Source organism: Acanthaster planci, linkage group LG19, assembly GCF_054643075.1.
Source record: "Acanthaster planci isolate LZ-2023a linkage group LG19, COTS_SCS, whole genome shotgun sequence".
NCBI classification, from domain to species: Eukaryota; Metazoa; Echinodermata; class Asteroidea; order Valvatida; family Acanthasteridae; genus Acanthaster; species Acanthaster planci.
This window is the reverse complement of record NC_141795.1, coordinates 7,373,863-7,388,002: the sequence shown is the minus strand read 5'-3', so window position 1 is coordinate 7,388,002 and position 14,140 is coordinate 7,373,863. Positions and strand designations below refer to the sequence as shown.

Genomic DNA, 14,140 nt, shown 5'->3' with positions numbered 1-14,140 from the left:
TCTCTGGTGAGTGCGCACGTTGATTTCAAGCATGCGCATCATTTTTTTTTTTCTCTATGAGAGCTGCAACAACTCCCTCTATTGCCAAACTGTCTCAGAATTTTTGCGGGCAGCCTAATCTTTTACTCAGGGCGATAGATCCCGAAGAGATCGATGTTGAACAAGCAGACTGTGAATACGAAGTTGTTTGTTGTCAGTTTATAACCATGATAAAGCTGGTCTAGTCCCATGACTCAACAACAAACTATTTTTATTTTGGCCTTACCTGGCATCTGTGCGTATTTTGTACATGTGATACTCACGTGTACTCTTGACCTGTGTATAAAGGATCTTGCGGAAACACCTGTTGTGGCAGATTTGTGCAGGTTTAAGGGTATTGTCTCAAGTGCCAGGTTAACAACTATTTTTATGTTGTGAAGTAGGTTCTTTTTGGACATCTTATCACTCGAATCATCCTGAACCCTGGCCTTTGCTGCCAGTAGTTATAACATTGTAAAAAAAAAAGTGGAATCAACGGCCAGGAAAAAGTCATTGAAAACCAAATGTGATCACAAGACACAGAGGCTTTATGTTTGTCATGCAATTGTGTTCCACTTGGCCAAAAGTCGAGCTTCTGGAACGGCAAACTTTTGATATCTGTGAACTTTTTAAAACTAATGCACCAGATATAACTTTGTGCCAGCTGGCACTTTCTTTGCAGATGGAACAAAGTTTGTTCTGCCTTGAAGGGTTGCCCAGAGTAGTTGACCATTGTTACTTGTAGATTATTTCCAAAGTATTTTCTCAGTGTTCATGACTTAATCCTCCCCTTAGAATGAGAAAAGAAGGAACCTGCAGCGGCAACCAACAAAACTGTATTTAGCGCTGCACAGTAAAGTTAAGTGACTGCCAAATTGTGCGTGTAGGTCAAACTTGCGCTATTAGTTGAAATAGTGAAACCAGAGCAACAGCCTCACATATGCTTACTTTCTGAAGACCATCTTATTGTGCAAGCCATCTTCTTTAGTTTTCAGGCATGTAGCTTAATTTCTAAGATAAGCAGATTTCCTCTATCGTACATGTACATGTTCTTCCCATGTACGCATGTCATCACAAGTTGAAGAACACCTATCAAAGTCTTGAGCAGCTTGGAAGATTTTTTCTTCGTTTTTAGATGTTTCAATTGTATGTCTGAAGTTTGGACATTTTTACCTACCTCCAGAAATACTTCATAGCCTCATCTGAGCACATAATTGGGCATACAACTTCAAACCAAACTCTTCAACCTGTGGACATTTGCATGTAGGAAGAGCACATGTACATCTACCTGAAAGTGAATCATTTTACTTGGTACTGTTTTCGTGGCATGAATTAAGGGAAGTCGTCGACACATGCTTTGATCCAGGCTGGCAGGTTTTTTTAACCAGTTCACTGTCTTTATTTTAGTACATTTACTGTCTTCATTTTGTGTTTTTCCAAAAGGATGCATCAAGGGTCTGTAAACTCCTTGACCTTTGCAAGAGTGCCGCACCCAGCAATGCCAAAGAGCCTCCAGTACAGGTACATGTAGGTCAAGAGATCCCATGACCTCTGACCCAAGATATGCTGGCAATTTTATGACGTAGCAAGCTAAGGAATATTAAATAAACTAATACTTGTTTGAGTTTTTAAGACTCCAAATCCAAGTTAGTTTGTGACTGCGTGTCCAGCTTGTGGTCGGTGGACCTCCCCCCCTCCCATTTGGGCAGTTTGTTTCAATTTTCCCTACTTTTAGGAAAAACTAGTAAATGACAATCATACAAGCAGTTCATAACAATTTTTTCTGATTGAGGAGGTAGGGTTCTCTCTTCTAAGTCTCCAACGTAAAGTGCAAAAGAAAAATTCTGCGTGATTCAAGCGTAGTACCAGTAGATTATGTTTGTAAAATTGGGATGTTGGGCTGTTCGTCCTTGCACAGTGAAACTGAAATTATTTGACCTTGTTATGTTTGGAGACATTTGCTGTATTGTTCTTTAGGTTGGGTTACTTTTGTCTTTACTTTTGTGTACTGTTTTTATGAAGCTGTTATCTTTTTTTAGTGGACTTTTCTCTGTTCTTAGTGGAAGAAAAAGATTGATCATCTTATCTGAGATAAAGTGTGGGACACTTTCAGTTTGCACCGCATAATGAAGTGCCATGTGAAGTTGAAGTGAAACGAAGAAAAGTTGGTTTTTAAAACAAGGCTTTCAATTCCAAACTGAAATTCCACTCAGGGATTATACTTCAGGAAGTACATTAGAAAATCAATATCAAAAGTGTACAAAATACAAAGTACAAGTACTTGCAGAAGTGTGCAGAAAGTACATGTTTAAATACCGGTAGGTCCTTTAATGTGCAATGATTGGATTCAACTTTGTGTGACTTAATTTCAAACTTTAGAAATTTTGATGATCCATTTACATGTATGTGCATGCCATATCTCTGAGTGTTGTGTTACTATGTAGTTCAGTCAACTGTTGGTCGTCTAGTCACCGTCAGTAATTGCCTGAAGGTATATGTATTTGTCCATGATGTAGTTTTCAGTCAAAAAATTGTTGAAATCAAAAGTAAATGGTGTACATGTATACTTTCTAATTAATGTTTGATAGTTAATTATACCGAACATTTACATTGTACATACAATTTGTTGTGTAGCTCTTATGCACAAGTTGACCAAAACTTTATTTTCCCCACCAAACAATATGTATTACATAATAAATACTGGTGTATTTCTTTTGAGGGGGCCTGTATTTTAATATAACAAATCCAATGTCTATAGCATTTCCAACTCTCATTGAAAAGGCAAAGCTTGAAAGTGGTTGATGATGGAAATTATGAATATTCATTTCTTGTTTTTAAATTTAATGATACTGATGAATATTCGTCACTTGTCAGTGTTTGGTGGTCATGAGCATTGGGATATTTGCATGTGTTGAGCAAAGGGCGAATATTCATGACTGTCCTGATTTCTCATCAGTTGCTCCCTCCCAACACGGTTGGCGATGCGTGCTCCGACTGCAAACAAATCTTCAGTGACCTACAGGACCTTCTGTCCAACAAGACCCTTCAGGTACGTGTGTGATTCCATCCCCATGGCGTTGGAGAGGGCTGTGTCTGCCAGGCTGGAGACACTTCCCACTGGAAAAGACTAAACGATTTGCTCGGATCGCACACTTATATGGTACATTCCAGCAAATGGTCACGCATGTTCAGAGTGTCCCACAACAAATGTGCGTAAACATTTATGCAACACCAGCATGCATAAAAAAAACTGATTCATGGCTGAGAAGCTTGAATTTTGATCAGTTTGCTACATTTTGGTTAATTCTATTCCAAGGTTCCTCAGACTCAACAGGGAGTGAGATCTCGACGTGACTTTTTTCAATAGTCATTCAAATTTGACAAGCTTAATCTCAAGCACCTGATGAAAAATATCACTTAAAACGTGTTCCTCAAAACTTTTTCAGGTAACTGCTGAATGTAATTGGACTTCTTTCAGTACTTTTGCCAGTAACCTTGCAAACGTATCTGGTCTTCCCTGCAGCAATATGTGTTCAACGAAGTCATCATGCTTTGCGAAGAAGCCGGCCTCCCTGCCGACCTCTGCAAGATGTACATCGATGAGTACGGGCCCCAGGTCTTCCAGTACATTATACAGTTTCTGGTGAGTTCTGCCGTACCCTGAGTGCAACGATTTGCCGTCTGACTCTCTCAGATCGGCAGTGCCTACTTTTAGGACAGCTTTGCTTCTGTGTTGCTCAGCTTTCTTTGGTTTTTATTGTGTTTTTTTTAACTCATTAAAGCTTATGTATCAGCCTAAAATTTACCTTTGCAGCCAGAGTGATCTCCAGTTTTTAGATTGGGACTGTTTTTAAAACTATTTTGTGGAGGACTTAGAAACAAGGTTTGAAATTCTCACCTAGAGTGCCCAGGTCACAAATACTTATTGAAGAAGAGGTTTACTGAAAAAAAGATTACCTGTGCCTTCAGATCTGCATCCCCTAATGAAAAGACTGAAGATTGTTGGGTTGAAGTGTGGATTACTGGGCATGCTCTGTACCATGCGCAACCAAGTGCTTGTGTGTGGTGTCAGCCAATACATGTAGGGCATTGCTAGCTAACATGCTGCCCTCTCTTGTTCATGCATGGACGTTTAGTGCTAAGTGAGTGTTTCTTGACATGTTTGTCTTGTCAGGATGGCAACATGATATGCCAGGAACTTGGTGTCTGCTCCGCCATAACCCGGATCGATTTCTTGAGAAAGGTGAGTCATTCTCTCAGTATTTGCACGAGTTTCAGACTACCCACAATTCCATGCCTAGAATTACAAGCCTTTGAGAAAGATCACATTTTTTTTCGCAGTCAAATGTTTTGCCTGGGTGAGATTTCTCAGCTTTTCAGCTGATTTCAGCTTTTTTTCCTTACTAGCTGTGTACAAAAGTACAGGAGGTTTTCACAGTTCGGCTTCTTTATGTCTTTTTTCGGCTGTTTTCAGCTGCATGTATTTTTTGGCATTGGTCAATCTCATCCCTGATATTCACTCTTGTCTACACATGCTTGTGTTTCTTGTTAAAGTGCCTCTGTTTTATGAAATCTTGTTTCAGTTTTGTAGGGAAATTTAGTTACCTCATCCACTCGTTGCATTGCCCCTGAAAATGAAACAGTGACTGGCAGAAATTCTGGAATAACTTTATAAATAGATAATATTTATGTAATAGTATTGAGCAATGTTGTTGCTTTGTTTGCCTTCAACATTTTCACTTTCACCAGAACATGGCCACGCCCAATCGGTCTGTTTCAAGGAGAGTGTAGTATTCACATCTTGCAAACTGTGTGGTCCGTGTGAAACACAGTGAAGTGGGCTTTATTCAGTCTTGTTGACGAGAGTGTTCAGGTCATGTGCATATATGCAATATTTTGTGAGAATCGCAACCAGCACATGTCAAATATTAGAGTGTACATGCCTTACCTTAACATGGAATAAAAATGAAGGCTGTTGTGCCGCCACGGGCTCAGCTGATATATGTAAATAGCATACATGAACGATGGAAATTAAAAATCATTTGAACTAGGTATTCTCAAAAATATGCATTTCTTGTCTGTGTTCAAATGACCTTGCTTGAGTACTAAATTTATTTTGTTTTTACTGTTGAGAACTTAGTTATGCATGAACCTGTAGTTTTTTGGTTATTACCTGGGGTTTCAGTGTTGTAGTTGAGTCCATTACAAGTCCTTTCATGAGACCAGTCACAAGTCCTTTCATGAGACCAGTCACAAGTCCTTTCATGAGACCAGTCACAAGTCCTTTCATGAGACCAGTCACAAGTCCTCTCATGAGACCAGTTACAAGTCCTTTCATGAGACCAGTCACAAGTCCTTTCATGAGACCAGTCACAAGTCCTTTCATGAGACCAGTCACAAGTCCTCTCATGAGACCAGTCACAAGTCCTCTCATGAGACCAGTCACAAGTCCTCTCATGAGACCAGTCACAAGTAACAGGATGAGCAATGACAAAGGAATGCTTTTGTTGCAGTTCATTGAAATAGCTTGTGGCATAGCCGACAGGGGCATGATGGGTGAGGGACTAGCAGGGACTTGTGATGAACGCAGCTACAACTCTGTCATGTTTTCATTTATTCTGCCTTTTTTGGTGTAGACAACCAGACTTGGAAATGACCTGTGCTCTGACTGTAAGCAGATATTCTCCGACTTCGATGATCTCCTGCGAAACAAAACAGTACAGGTACGTGTACGGTCAACAAACCCCGAACACAAACAGAGGTTCATATCAATACGGCTATGATTTTATGCCAAAGAGTCTAGCCCAGAAACCCCCATCTGTGACGGTTGACGTTACCCTTTTTGGTTTCGACCGGCTGACTTCCAGCAGGAACGTCTTTGTAAAAACAATGCTCATGTGATTTGAATTGCTGTTTTCCCATGTGAAACGTCATCCACAAGAGACCTTAAAGTGGAGTTACATTTGCATGGTTTTCAATTACCAAGCTTACTGCTGAATATTGAACTGATTAGGTTCAATACAGTAGGAGAATATTGACATGGGATGGTAAGTGCCCCGGGGGTCAGACTGTGCAAAATTTTAGGTTTCAGACTGTGATACTTTTTAGAAAAATTAATATTTAAAGGAGAAAAGTAATCAAAGTATTCAACTGAATAGTTTTGAGTATTTTGATAAGCTGATTAATTTCTTAAATTTTAATTAATTAATTTTCCCTTTTGTGTACTTAACTTGCAATGTCCATGGTGTCCAGCTTCGTTTACACCTGACCAGTTCAATATTTGGAAGTAAAAACTGTTAGCTCGAAAAGTGTGTGACTACAAAATGGCCTCTAATATAGGATCATACTTTTTGCAGACTTGTCTGCTTTTTTACAAATCTTAAACCTGATGTTGTTTTCTATTCACAGCAATATTTGCTCAAGGAAATCACGCAGGCCTGTTCTGAGCTGGGGCTCCCCGAGTCAGTCTGCCAAGCCATCTCCGAGTTCTTTCCTGAGGCTATTGACTACATCATCACCCTGCTGGTGAGTAGTAATGAACATTAAATCCTACCTAATTTGCTCAAATCTGGCAACATACGACACACACACACAATTGGAGAGTGATTAATCAGATGTTGTCAGCAGACTCATTGTTAGAAGCATCCATGTACGTTTCCACCTTGATTATCAAAACAAATATCGTCCCGATTCCATGGTTCAGCTGGTTTCGACTTCCCCAGTGAACATCTATAACATCTCCAAAATAACTTAGTTTGTGTTGAATTTCAGAATGGTGATATGATTTGCCCTGAACTGGGTGTCTGTGGTCCTATGGCAGTATTTAATCCAAGGCAACTCATCCTGAAACTCATCATGGTAAGTAAAAAGTTCCTTTATTAATCAAGCACCCAGTGAAAGAATCTGTGAGTTCAATGAAACAACACATGGTCCATACGTGTAACGTTTAGTTTGGTTTTCTCTAATTGCTGACCCTCGAAGGCCTCTTGGCTTTCTGTTTGTTCGCTGTTTGTGTCCAGCAATTGATGGCAATTTAACCAAGTTGTCCATATGTTTTTAATGTTTTTGCCAGGTTCCTAAAAAGGATGGGGACCTGTGTACGGACTGTAAACAGGCAATTAACGACATCAAGAACATGATGAGCAACAAATCCCTGCAGGTAGATCAAACGCATTTTAATTTCGCAACATTTCAACTTACATTTGTACAGGTCGAATCATGAACTTGGATTATGTGCATGAAAATTCAAATTTCAAATTGCTTAAATTTGAAAATGTTTACATCAGTGGAATTGGATGTTCTTTTTTTCTTTAATGGCTGTGTAGTTTCCTCTTCCTCTGTTAGTTTTAGTTTAACTCTCAGCATCACTCTTTGTTTTTTGGAGGTGATATCAGATGAAATATTGCTTGAGACGCAATTAGTAAAGCATGGCTAACATGGACGTTTACATAAAGTCTAAACTACTCGTGTGTATTGGATGAAGGAGAGGGGTTTTATGTAACATGTGGCGTAGGTCTTTTGCTATCTGTATGTGGTCTGCGCGTAGATCACAGAGGGCGCTGTAGTATTTACAAGAAAGGCATGTACAAAATACTTCACTTGTTCATACAGGGTTTTCACAAATGATGTTTCCAAGAAAATTTTTCTGTCATATTCTTGAGACAAGCCTAGAAACACCTGTCTTACAATATCGTCACTTTGGTGTGTTTTTTAATAACGAAAGAGGCACTTGTCATGCTTGTGTACAGAGTAAGTTATTGATGCTTCCATAAGGACATGAGTTGTTTCAAAAGCAGTGAGTTTTGTTGTGCCCTGCTTCAGGAATATATCTTCAAGATTGCCATCGCGGTGTGTGAGCTCGCCGGCGAGTCTGAGAGCATTTGCAAATCCTTGGTTGAGCAGTATGGCCCAGAAATCTTCAATGAGATATTGCAGTTTCTGGTGAGTAGGGGAAATAGGTCATGCACCTTTAGAAACTTATGCTCCATTCTCACCGGTGTGTTCCTTCTACCAACATCTATATGCATTAATCAGAAATTGCTCACTAGTCACTCTAAATTCGTTAGCAGTTGTGGAGTGAGGTCAAGATTTGTACAAGCTTCCTGATTCAAAATAAGCGGCCAAGAAATGAGACATCATGATAATAATAATTATTACCGAAAATGGGTCACTTGGGAGAAATTCCCATAGGAACGTGCACAAAAATTTTTCAAACTTTTCCGTCCCATAATTCAATATTCCCTTTTTCGATCTTAACCAAACTTTGCAAGTTTTTCTTCAGACCCTAATCTATCATCTCTCAAAATGTGGACAGTAAAAATTTTCCTCCTTTTGGTAGTTGGAGCATTAGGGATACATTGAAATGTCTCCCTAATGATCAAAAATTTACCACAAAATGTCTCCCAAGTGACCTATTTGGAAATATAACAATACAATAATGATAGTAATACAAGTGCTTATATGGTGCAAATCCATTAGTGATCATTGCACTTAAAAAAAAACCCAGAAATTGACACTTTGTCCTGGATTTTTATCTTTGTAGGATGCTGATACCATCTGCAAGTATTTAGGTGTGTGTCCGAGCGACCTGCCCGTGAACCTGATCAAGTTTCAGGTAAACATTTGGAAAGCTTTCCACCAAAAGTCGCACGAAAGTAATATTATTGTGGAGTGTTTGTGTTGTCGCAGGTAGAAGTGTCCGGGGCAATGGTCGATATTGTGCACTGTGTCGGCCTGCAAAATTGATGATCAATAAACCAGCGTCTCTGTCCATATGCAGTCATCTTTGCCCATTTGCTTACTTGGGTGTTTAATACCGCAATGTGTTTGTACTCCGATGTGATGCAAACCTAGACACTAGTTTTGTTCATGAAACCTGCAAATCATTGTGAACATCTGTGATGTTGTTGGAGTTAATTTTCTTCTTTCAAATCACATGGTTTTTGCCAAACAGCATCAATAAACTTTGAAAAGGCGCCACTCTATATCAGATTTGTCAATTTGTCACAAATACGCATATCAATTTTGGTACTTCTTTTCAATCTCTTTTGTAAAGAAACCTCCATCAAACGGTGATATCTGTAAGGATTGCAAGGCCATTTTCTCCGACCTGCAAGACATTCTGGGTAACAAGACAGTTCAGGTGAGTTCCAACTATTGACCTAAGAATTTCAAACTGTCTAACAACTCCAGCATGTTGACTGTGAGAACAGGACAGCTCCATACTTGCTGTGGTATAGTGCCAAGTAACAGCAGTGCTGTTAGATTTGGCCGGCTGGTATTTTCTGCCAATTTGGTTATTTTTTTCCTGTTTGTTGATCTTTTTCCTCACAATTTTATCATTGCCTTCTCTTGTGTTCTTGTTTGTGACGTTTTCATTTCTTTAAAATCAGAAAGATATTCTGGCGTCCATAACCAAGATCTGTGAGACCTTTGGTGTTGACCCTGGCACCTGCACGTCGTACGTCTCTCAGTATGGAGGGATCGTCTTCAGCTTACTAGTCCAGTTATTGGTGAGACATGCGTTTTTAAAATATCTTTTGGCGCTTATGTTAAATCAGTCTGGCACTGGGATGGAAGCTCTAGGTGTATGTATTGGATGTTTCCCACACGGATGTAGATATTTACAATGCATTCTCAGTGTGGTCCATTTGTAGAAAAATCCCAAGCTTGCTGGGATGGGAGTCGAACTCAGGACTTCTTCCTCACCTTCTGGTGCCAGTAATTTGAGAGTTGTTTCTCCAACCATTTTGGTTTTGTTTTACCAAAATGTTGTTTCATATAGATTTCCCACAAAAATTCCGCTGTGTATGAATTTGCCCTAATTCTATGAGAATTTGCAGAATTCCACAAAATATACTAGCCTGTTTGAGTTGATTTCTAGAAACTATGAGTGAGATATCAGCTCTCATTAATTTGACCTTAATCCATCTTAAGGTTGCATGAAACTTGTTTGCTGTTTGTTTGTTTTTTTTTCATGACAGATGAAAATTTCTGTGAATGGTTGGTTCTGTTCATTTCCTGGTGATAATTAATATGCGATAATTAATCCAAAATTTGCACTTGGAAATCTTCTGTCTGTTTTTCTCGACATCCAGGATGGTGACACAATCTGTCCAGAGCAGCATCTGTGCCCAGCTCAGCTGCAGAAACTCAGTCAAGTCGTCTCTACGTTGAAAAAGGTGCGTACAGATTGTAGAAAAATCAGTCATGGATTTAGGTCTTGAAATTCTGTATATCTTTTTACCTACAAGACCCCGATATTCTGCTCAATTTTCTGCTCAATTATTGCAAGAGTAACGTTCCCAAACCATTTTTTCCTTCAGTTTCGAAAGATTTACGAACCAGCATGCATCACTGGTCAGTAGTCAGCCCAAACCGGGTGATTTTGTTCAGACTGAAGAGCAAGACTTCGTGTTTATCTCCCTGTAAAGATTGTCTGGCATCGTGCTTTGTGAAAATAAAAATTTTTTAAATGATTGAAACAGTATTTTAACTTTGTCAGTTCAAGGGCACATACAAATGAAAGTTGCACGGATGCGATCAAGCACCTTGACCGTAAACCATGAGACACACAATTGAAAACTTCCTAAAACATTATTTCTGACTTCTTTCTTTTATTTCTGTTCTCTCCTTTTCCTCGCATCTGTTGTGTGTTAGATTGTCAAGGGTAATGGGGATACCTGTACGGAGTGTAAAGAGATTATCTCTGACCTGGCGGACTTGCTCAACAATAAGACTGCGCAGGTTTGAATCAGGTTTTTTTTCATCACTCTGTTGTGGAACTGAATCGGTTTAAGCCAGAATGTTACTTTGATGATCAATCATAGCCTTGCCACGAGTGTGCAAGCCATGGCCAATCTAACATTTGGTCCGCGGCGTTTGGAGCATTTGCAAGCTTCATTCCACTTTTCTGTCAGCGCTTGGCTCCTCTGTTGGAGGGGTTCAGCTTTACATCAGAATTAGCAGACTTGTCATGACCCCGCATATTTCCATTCAGTGACGGAGTCCGGTCAAACCCGTACGCGATTGCATCTTACCGAGTTACATTTTCAAATAACACCTTTTTTCATCTTCGATTACAGGAAGGATTGATAACTGAACTCATCAACATCTGCGTCGCCCTCGGCGTCTCCAAAGATACTTGCACCAACGACGTCAACACCTTTGCTCCAATTTTGCTGAACTACCTCATTGGCACTCTGGTGAGGGACTGCTGAGTTTTCAAGTGTCAAAGGGCGTGCCTGAGTGTTTGGTTGATAGGGGTCATCCCCTCTCAAGAGTAGAGGTTGCTTAAGGTTGGGGTCAGCAGAAATAGGAAAAATTGCAATTATACCAACAAATTAAGACAGGGAATATTTTACTACTGCTGGTCATAACGTATGTACTTGTTCAAGTGATATAGTCCTTTTGCCACATAAACCATAGACCAGCCCATAGCATGGGCCACAGATTAGGTCAGAGATATGCCTGTAGACCAGCCCAGGGATGTACCCATAGACCAACTCATCCACAGAGAAGCTCATAGTAATGCCTGTAAACCAGCTCAAAGACGTGACCATAGACCAGTGCATAGACATGCCCATAGATCAGCTCATAGACATGCCCATAGATCAGCTCATAGACATGCCCATAGACCAGCGCATAGACATGCCCATGGACCGGCTCATTGACATGCCGATAGACCAGCTTATAAACATGCATATAGACCAGCCCACAGACTTGTCCACAGCTCCTTGACATGCCCAGAGACCAACTCATTGGCGTGCCCAGAAACTAGTTTATGCACATGCCTGTAGACCAGCTCATTGACATGTCCATAGACCAGCTCATACACATGCCTATAGACCAGCCCACAGATATGCCCATATATCAGCCCATAGACATGCACATAGATCAGCTCATAGACATGTGCATAGACCAGCCCATAGACATGCACATAGACGAGCTCATAGGCATGTCCACAGACCAGCTCATTGATTTGCCCATAGACAAGTTCATAGACATGCCCATAGACCAGCTCATAGGCATGCCCATAGACCAGCTTATAGACATGCCCATGGACAGCCAATTTTACCCTTCAGCCTGTGAAGTCAGCATGGTCCATATCTGCTCAATTTATGAATTCCACAGAAGCCAGATGTTTGCAACAGAGACAAGCTGTGTGGAGCATCTGCGACACTCCAAATCCAGCCAATGCGGGTCACTACTCTCGCAGTGCAAGTGAGTGGTTGCATTCTTACTAAACTGTCATAGAAGTCATAGACTTGCCAGACAGTTTAATGAGCGGTATACGTTGCATGGATACCGGTTGGTTTTCATCCTAGTTGTCTTTATCCGCCTCACCGTTGTACTTCAGCGTTGAAGTTGAGACGTTTTGTGCTGCAAAAAGTGCTGAAAATTATTCATAAGTGTGGGTCTGAGTACTGCACGATTGCTTTTATCAAGGCAACAGTTGCTCTGCAGCCGGTGGTCAACAAAATAACGGCAAATGTCTTGTGTAAAAATGGACACCAGATGACCTAGTCTGATTAATAGAGATAAACATTTTTTCCCAAGAGAGTCCGGAGAGATTTACCTGTGATCTCAATTTTCAAGACTGAACCCAACCGAAACATTGTAGCTCTGCACTATCCCTCTGTTGCCTCGAGCAGCATAACTCCAGCCTCTTTGATTTGCTGCGTCTAGGTACCCCTGTCAAATGGCGACATCTGCTCAGAATGTAAGCAAATGATTGCAGACATCTCGGACATCCTCAGCAACAGCAAGGTGCAGGTAAAAGAAATAATGGCAATAGGATGCCATATAAATGCAGCGGATGCATGTGATGTCACTAGGTAAAATTAAACACACCTTATGTGTGAACAATCAATGTGGTTCTTTCAGTATCCGACATTTTCACTTTTACTGTAATTAAACCCTTGAAAGAGTTGAAGAGGCCTGAATCCCAACCATTTACTCCATTGTCATGGTAATGCATTTTTGCCATCACTTCAAGCTTTCAGTTTTTTCTACAGATGTCTTGTAGCCATTTTAACACCCGGGTTGGCTAAATATGTCAACTCTCCCGTGAACGTGCACTCAATGCACAGTTCGACATACATGAGTGCTTAAACTGTGATAAAACAAAAAACAAAACTGACCATTAAAACACACACCCTCTGTTGATCTGTAGCAGATTTGCCCCTGCCCCGGGAGGCCTTGAAGAAACGTGACTCATGTAGACATGGCACAAACAGATGCAACATGAGATTTGACATTTGTGATTTAAGAGTGCTGATGTTACCTTACCTCTGTTTGTTTGTTTGTTTGTTTTTCTGCAGAGTAAAGTAGAGTCCACCCTGATCAAGGTCTGCGAGGCCGTAGGTATCCCTGCTGACTCCTGCCAGCAAGCTATAGACCAGTACCTGCCATTCATTTTACAGTTGGTCGTATCAGAGCTGGTGAGATCAACATTGCTTTTCATGCCAATTTAGTCATTTCACTTTTAGGATTGAAAAAACGTCATATGGTTGGGGTTAAAATACAACATCTGGCATATTATACATGTACATGTACTTCTGGTTTTTTTTTTAACCGTCCAGCCCAATGTTATCACCCCACCAATTTTGCAATCTGGAGCACAGCTGGGTAATGTCACTAGAGCACCGGAATCTCATTTCAGAGGTAGCGGGTTCGAATTCTGAGGAATATCTTTATGTTTATCTCTACACACAGGATGGCAACGTTCTCTGTCCAGGACTGCAGCTGTGTGCACCTGGTGTCACTAGAAAACTGATCCATGCAGTCTCGGCCGTCAAACAGGTAAGCGATCCTGACAGCTTCTGCTCGGACATATTTAGAGGAACAGTACAACTACTGCCGGTTGAGTTGGTCAAAGAAGAAAGACCCACATTGTCTCAATAAATCCTTTATTTTCAATGCGAAATCTACCCAAAAACACCACCCAGGTTTCGTAACTTTGTTGAACTTACAAGGAACAGTAGAACTCTGTCATTAATGGCTAACTCACATGGGAACTTGTCCAGTTTTGTTGAAGAATTGTGTACCATGTTGATGCAGTACATTGTTGGAAAATTCATGAAATGATGGTAGATGGTAGCAATGGAGGCTCCTTTAGTAG

The 14,140-nt window shown here is 40.5% G+C and overlaps 1 protein-coding gene across 3 annotated transcripts in view; it reads left to right on the top strand.

Moving 5' to 3' along the window:
- LOC110977496 (uncharacterized) overlaps nt 1-14,140 on the top strand; it is a 40,465-nt gene that overhangs the window by 5,578 nt on the left and 20,747 nt on the right. For all 3 annotated transcript variants that reach the window (XM_022231695.2, XM_087129803.1, XM_087129804.1), the window contains exons 5-23: nt 1,462-1,539; nt 2,975-3,067; nt 3,542-3,661; nt 4,193-4,261; nt 5,655-5,741; nt 6,427-6,543; nt 6,790-6,876; nt 7,091-7,177; nt 7,840-7,959; nt 8,561-8,632; nt 9,074-9,160; nt 9,411-9,530; nt 10,116-10,199; nt 10,678-10,764; nt 11,103-11,222; nt 12,151-12,240; nt 12,706-12,792; nt 13,341-13,460; nt 13,735-13,821. In XM_022231695.2, coding sequence (XP_022087387.2) covers nt 1,462-1,539; nt 2,975-3,067; nt 3,542-3,661; nt 4,193-4,261; nt 5,655-5,741; nt 6,427-6,543; nt 6,790-6,876; nt 7,091-7,177; nt 7,840-7,959; nt 8,561-8,632; nt 9,074-9,160; nt 9,411-9,530; nt 10,116-10,199; nt 10,678-10,764; nt 11,103-11,222; nt 12,151-12,240; nt 12,706-12,792; nt 13,341-13,460; nt 13,735-13,821 — 1,812 coding nt within the window. The remainder of the gene's footprint in view (nt 1-1,461; nt 1,540-2,974; nt 3,068-3,541; nt 3,662-4,192; nt 4,262-5,654; nt 5,742-6,426; nt 6,544-6,789; nt 6,877-7,090; nt 7,178-7,839; nt 7,960-8,560; nt 8,633-9,073; nt 9,161-9,410; nt 9,531-10,115; nt 10,200-10,677; nt 10,765-11,102; nt 11,223-12,150; nt 12,241-12,705; nt 12,793-13,340; nt 13,461-13,734; nt 13,822-14,140) is intronic.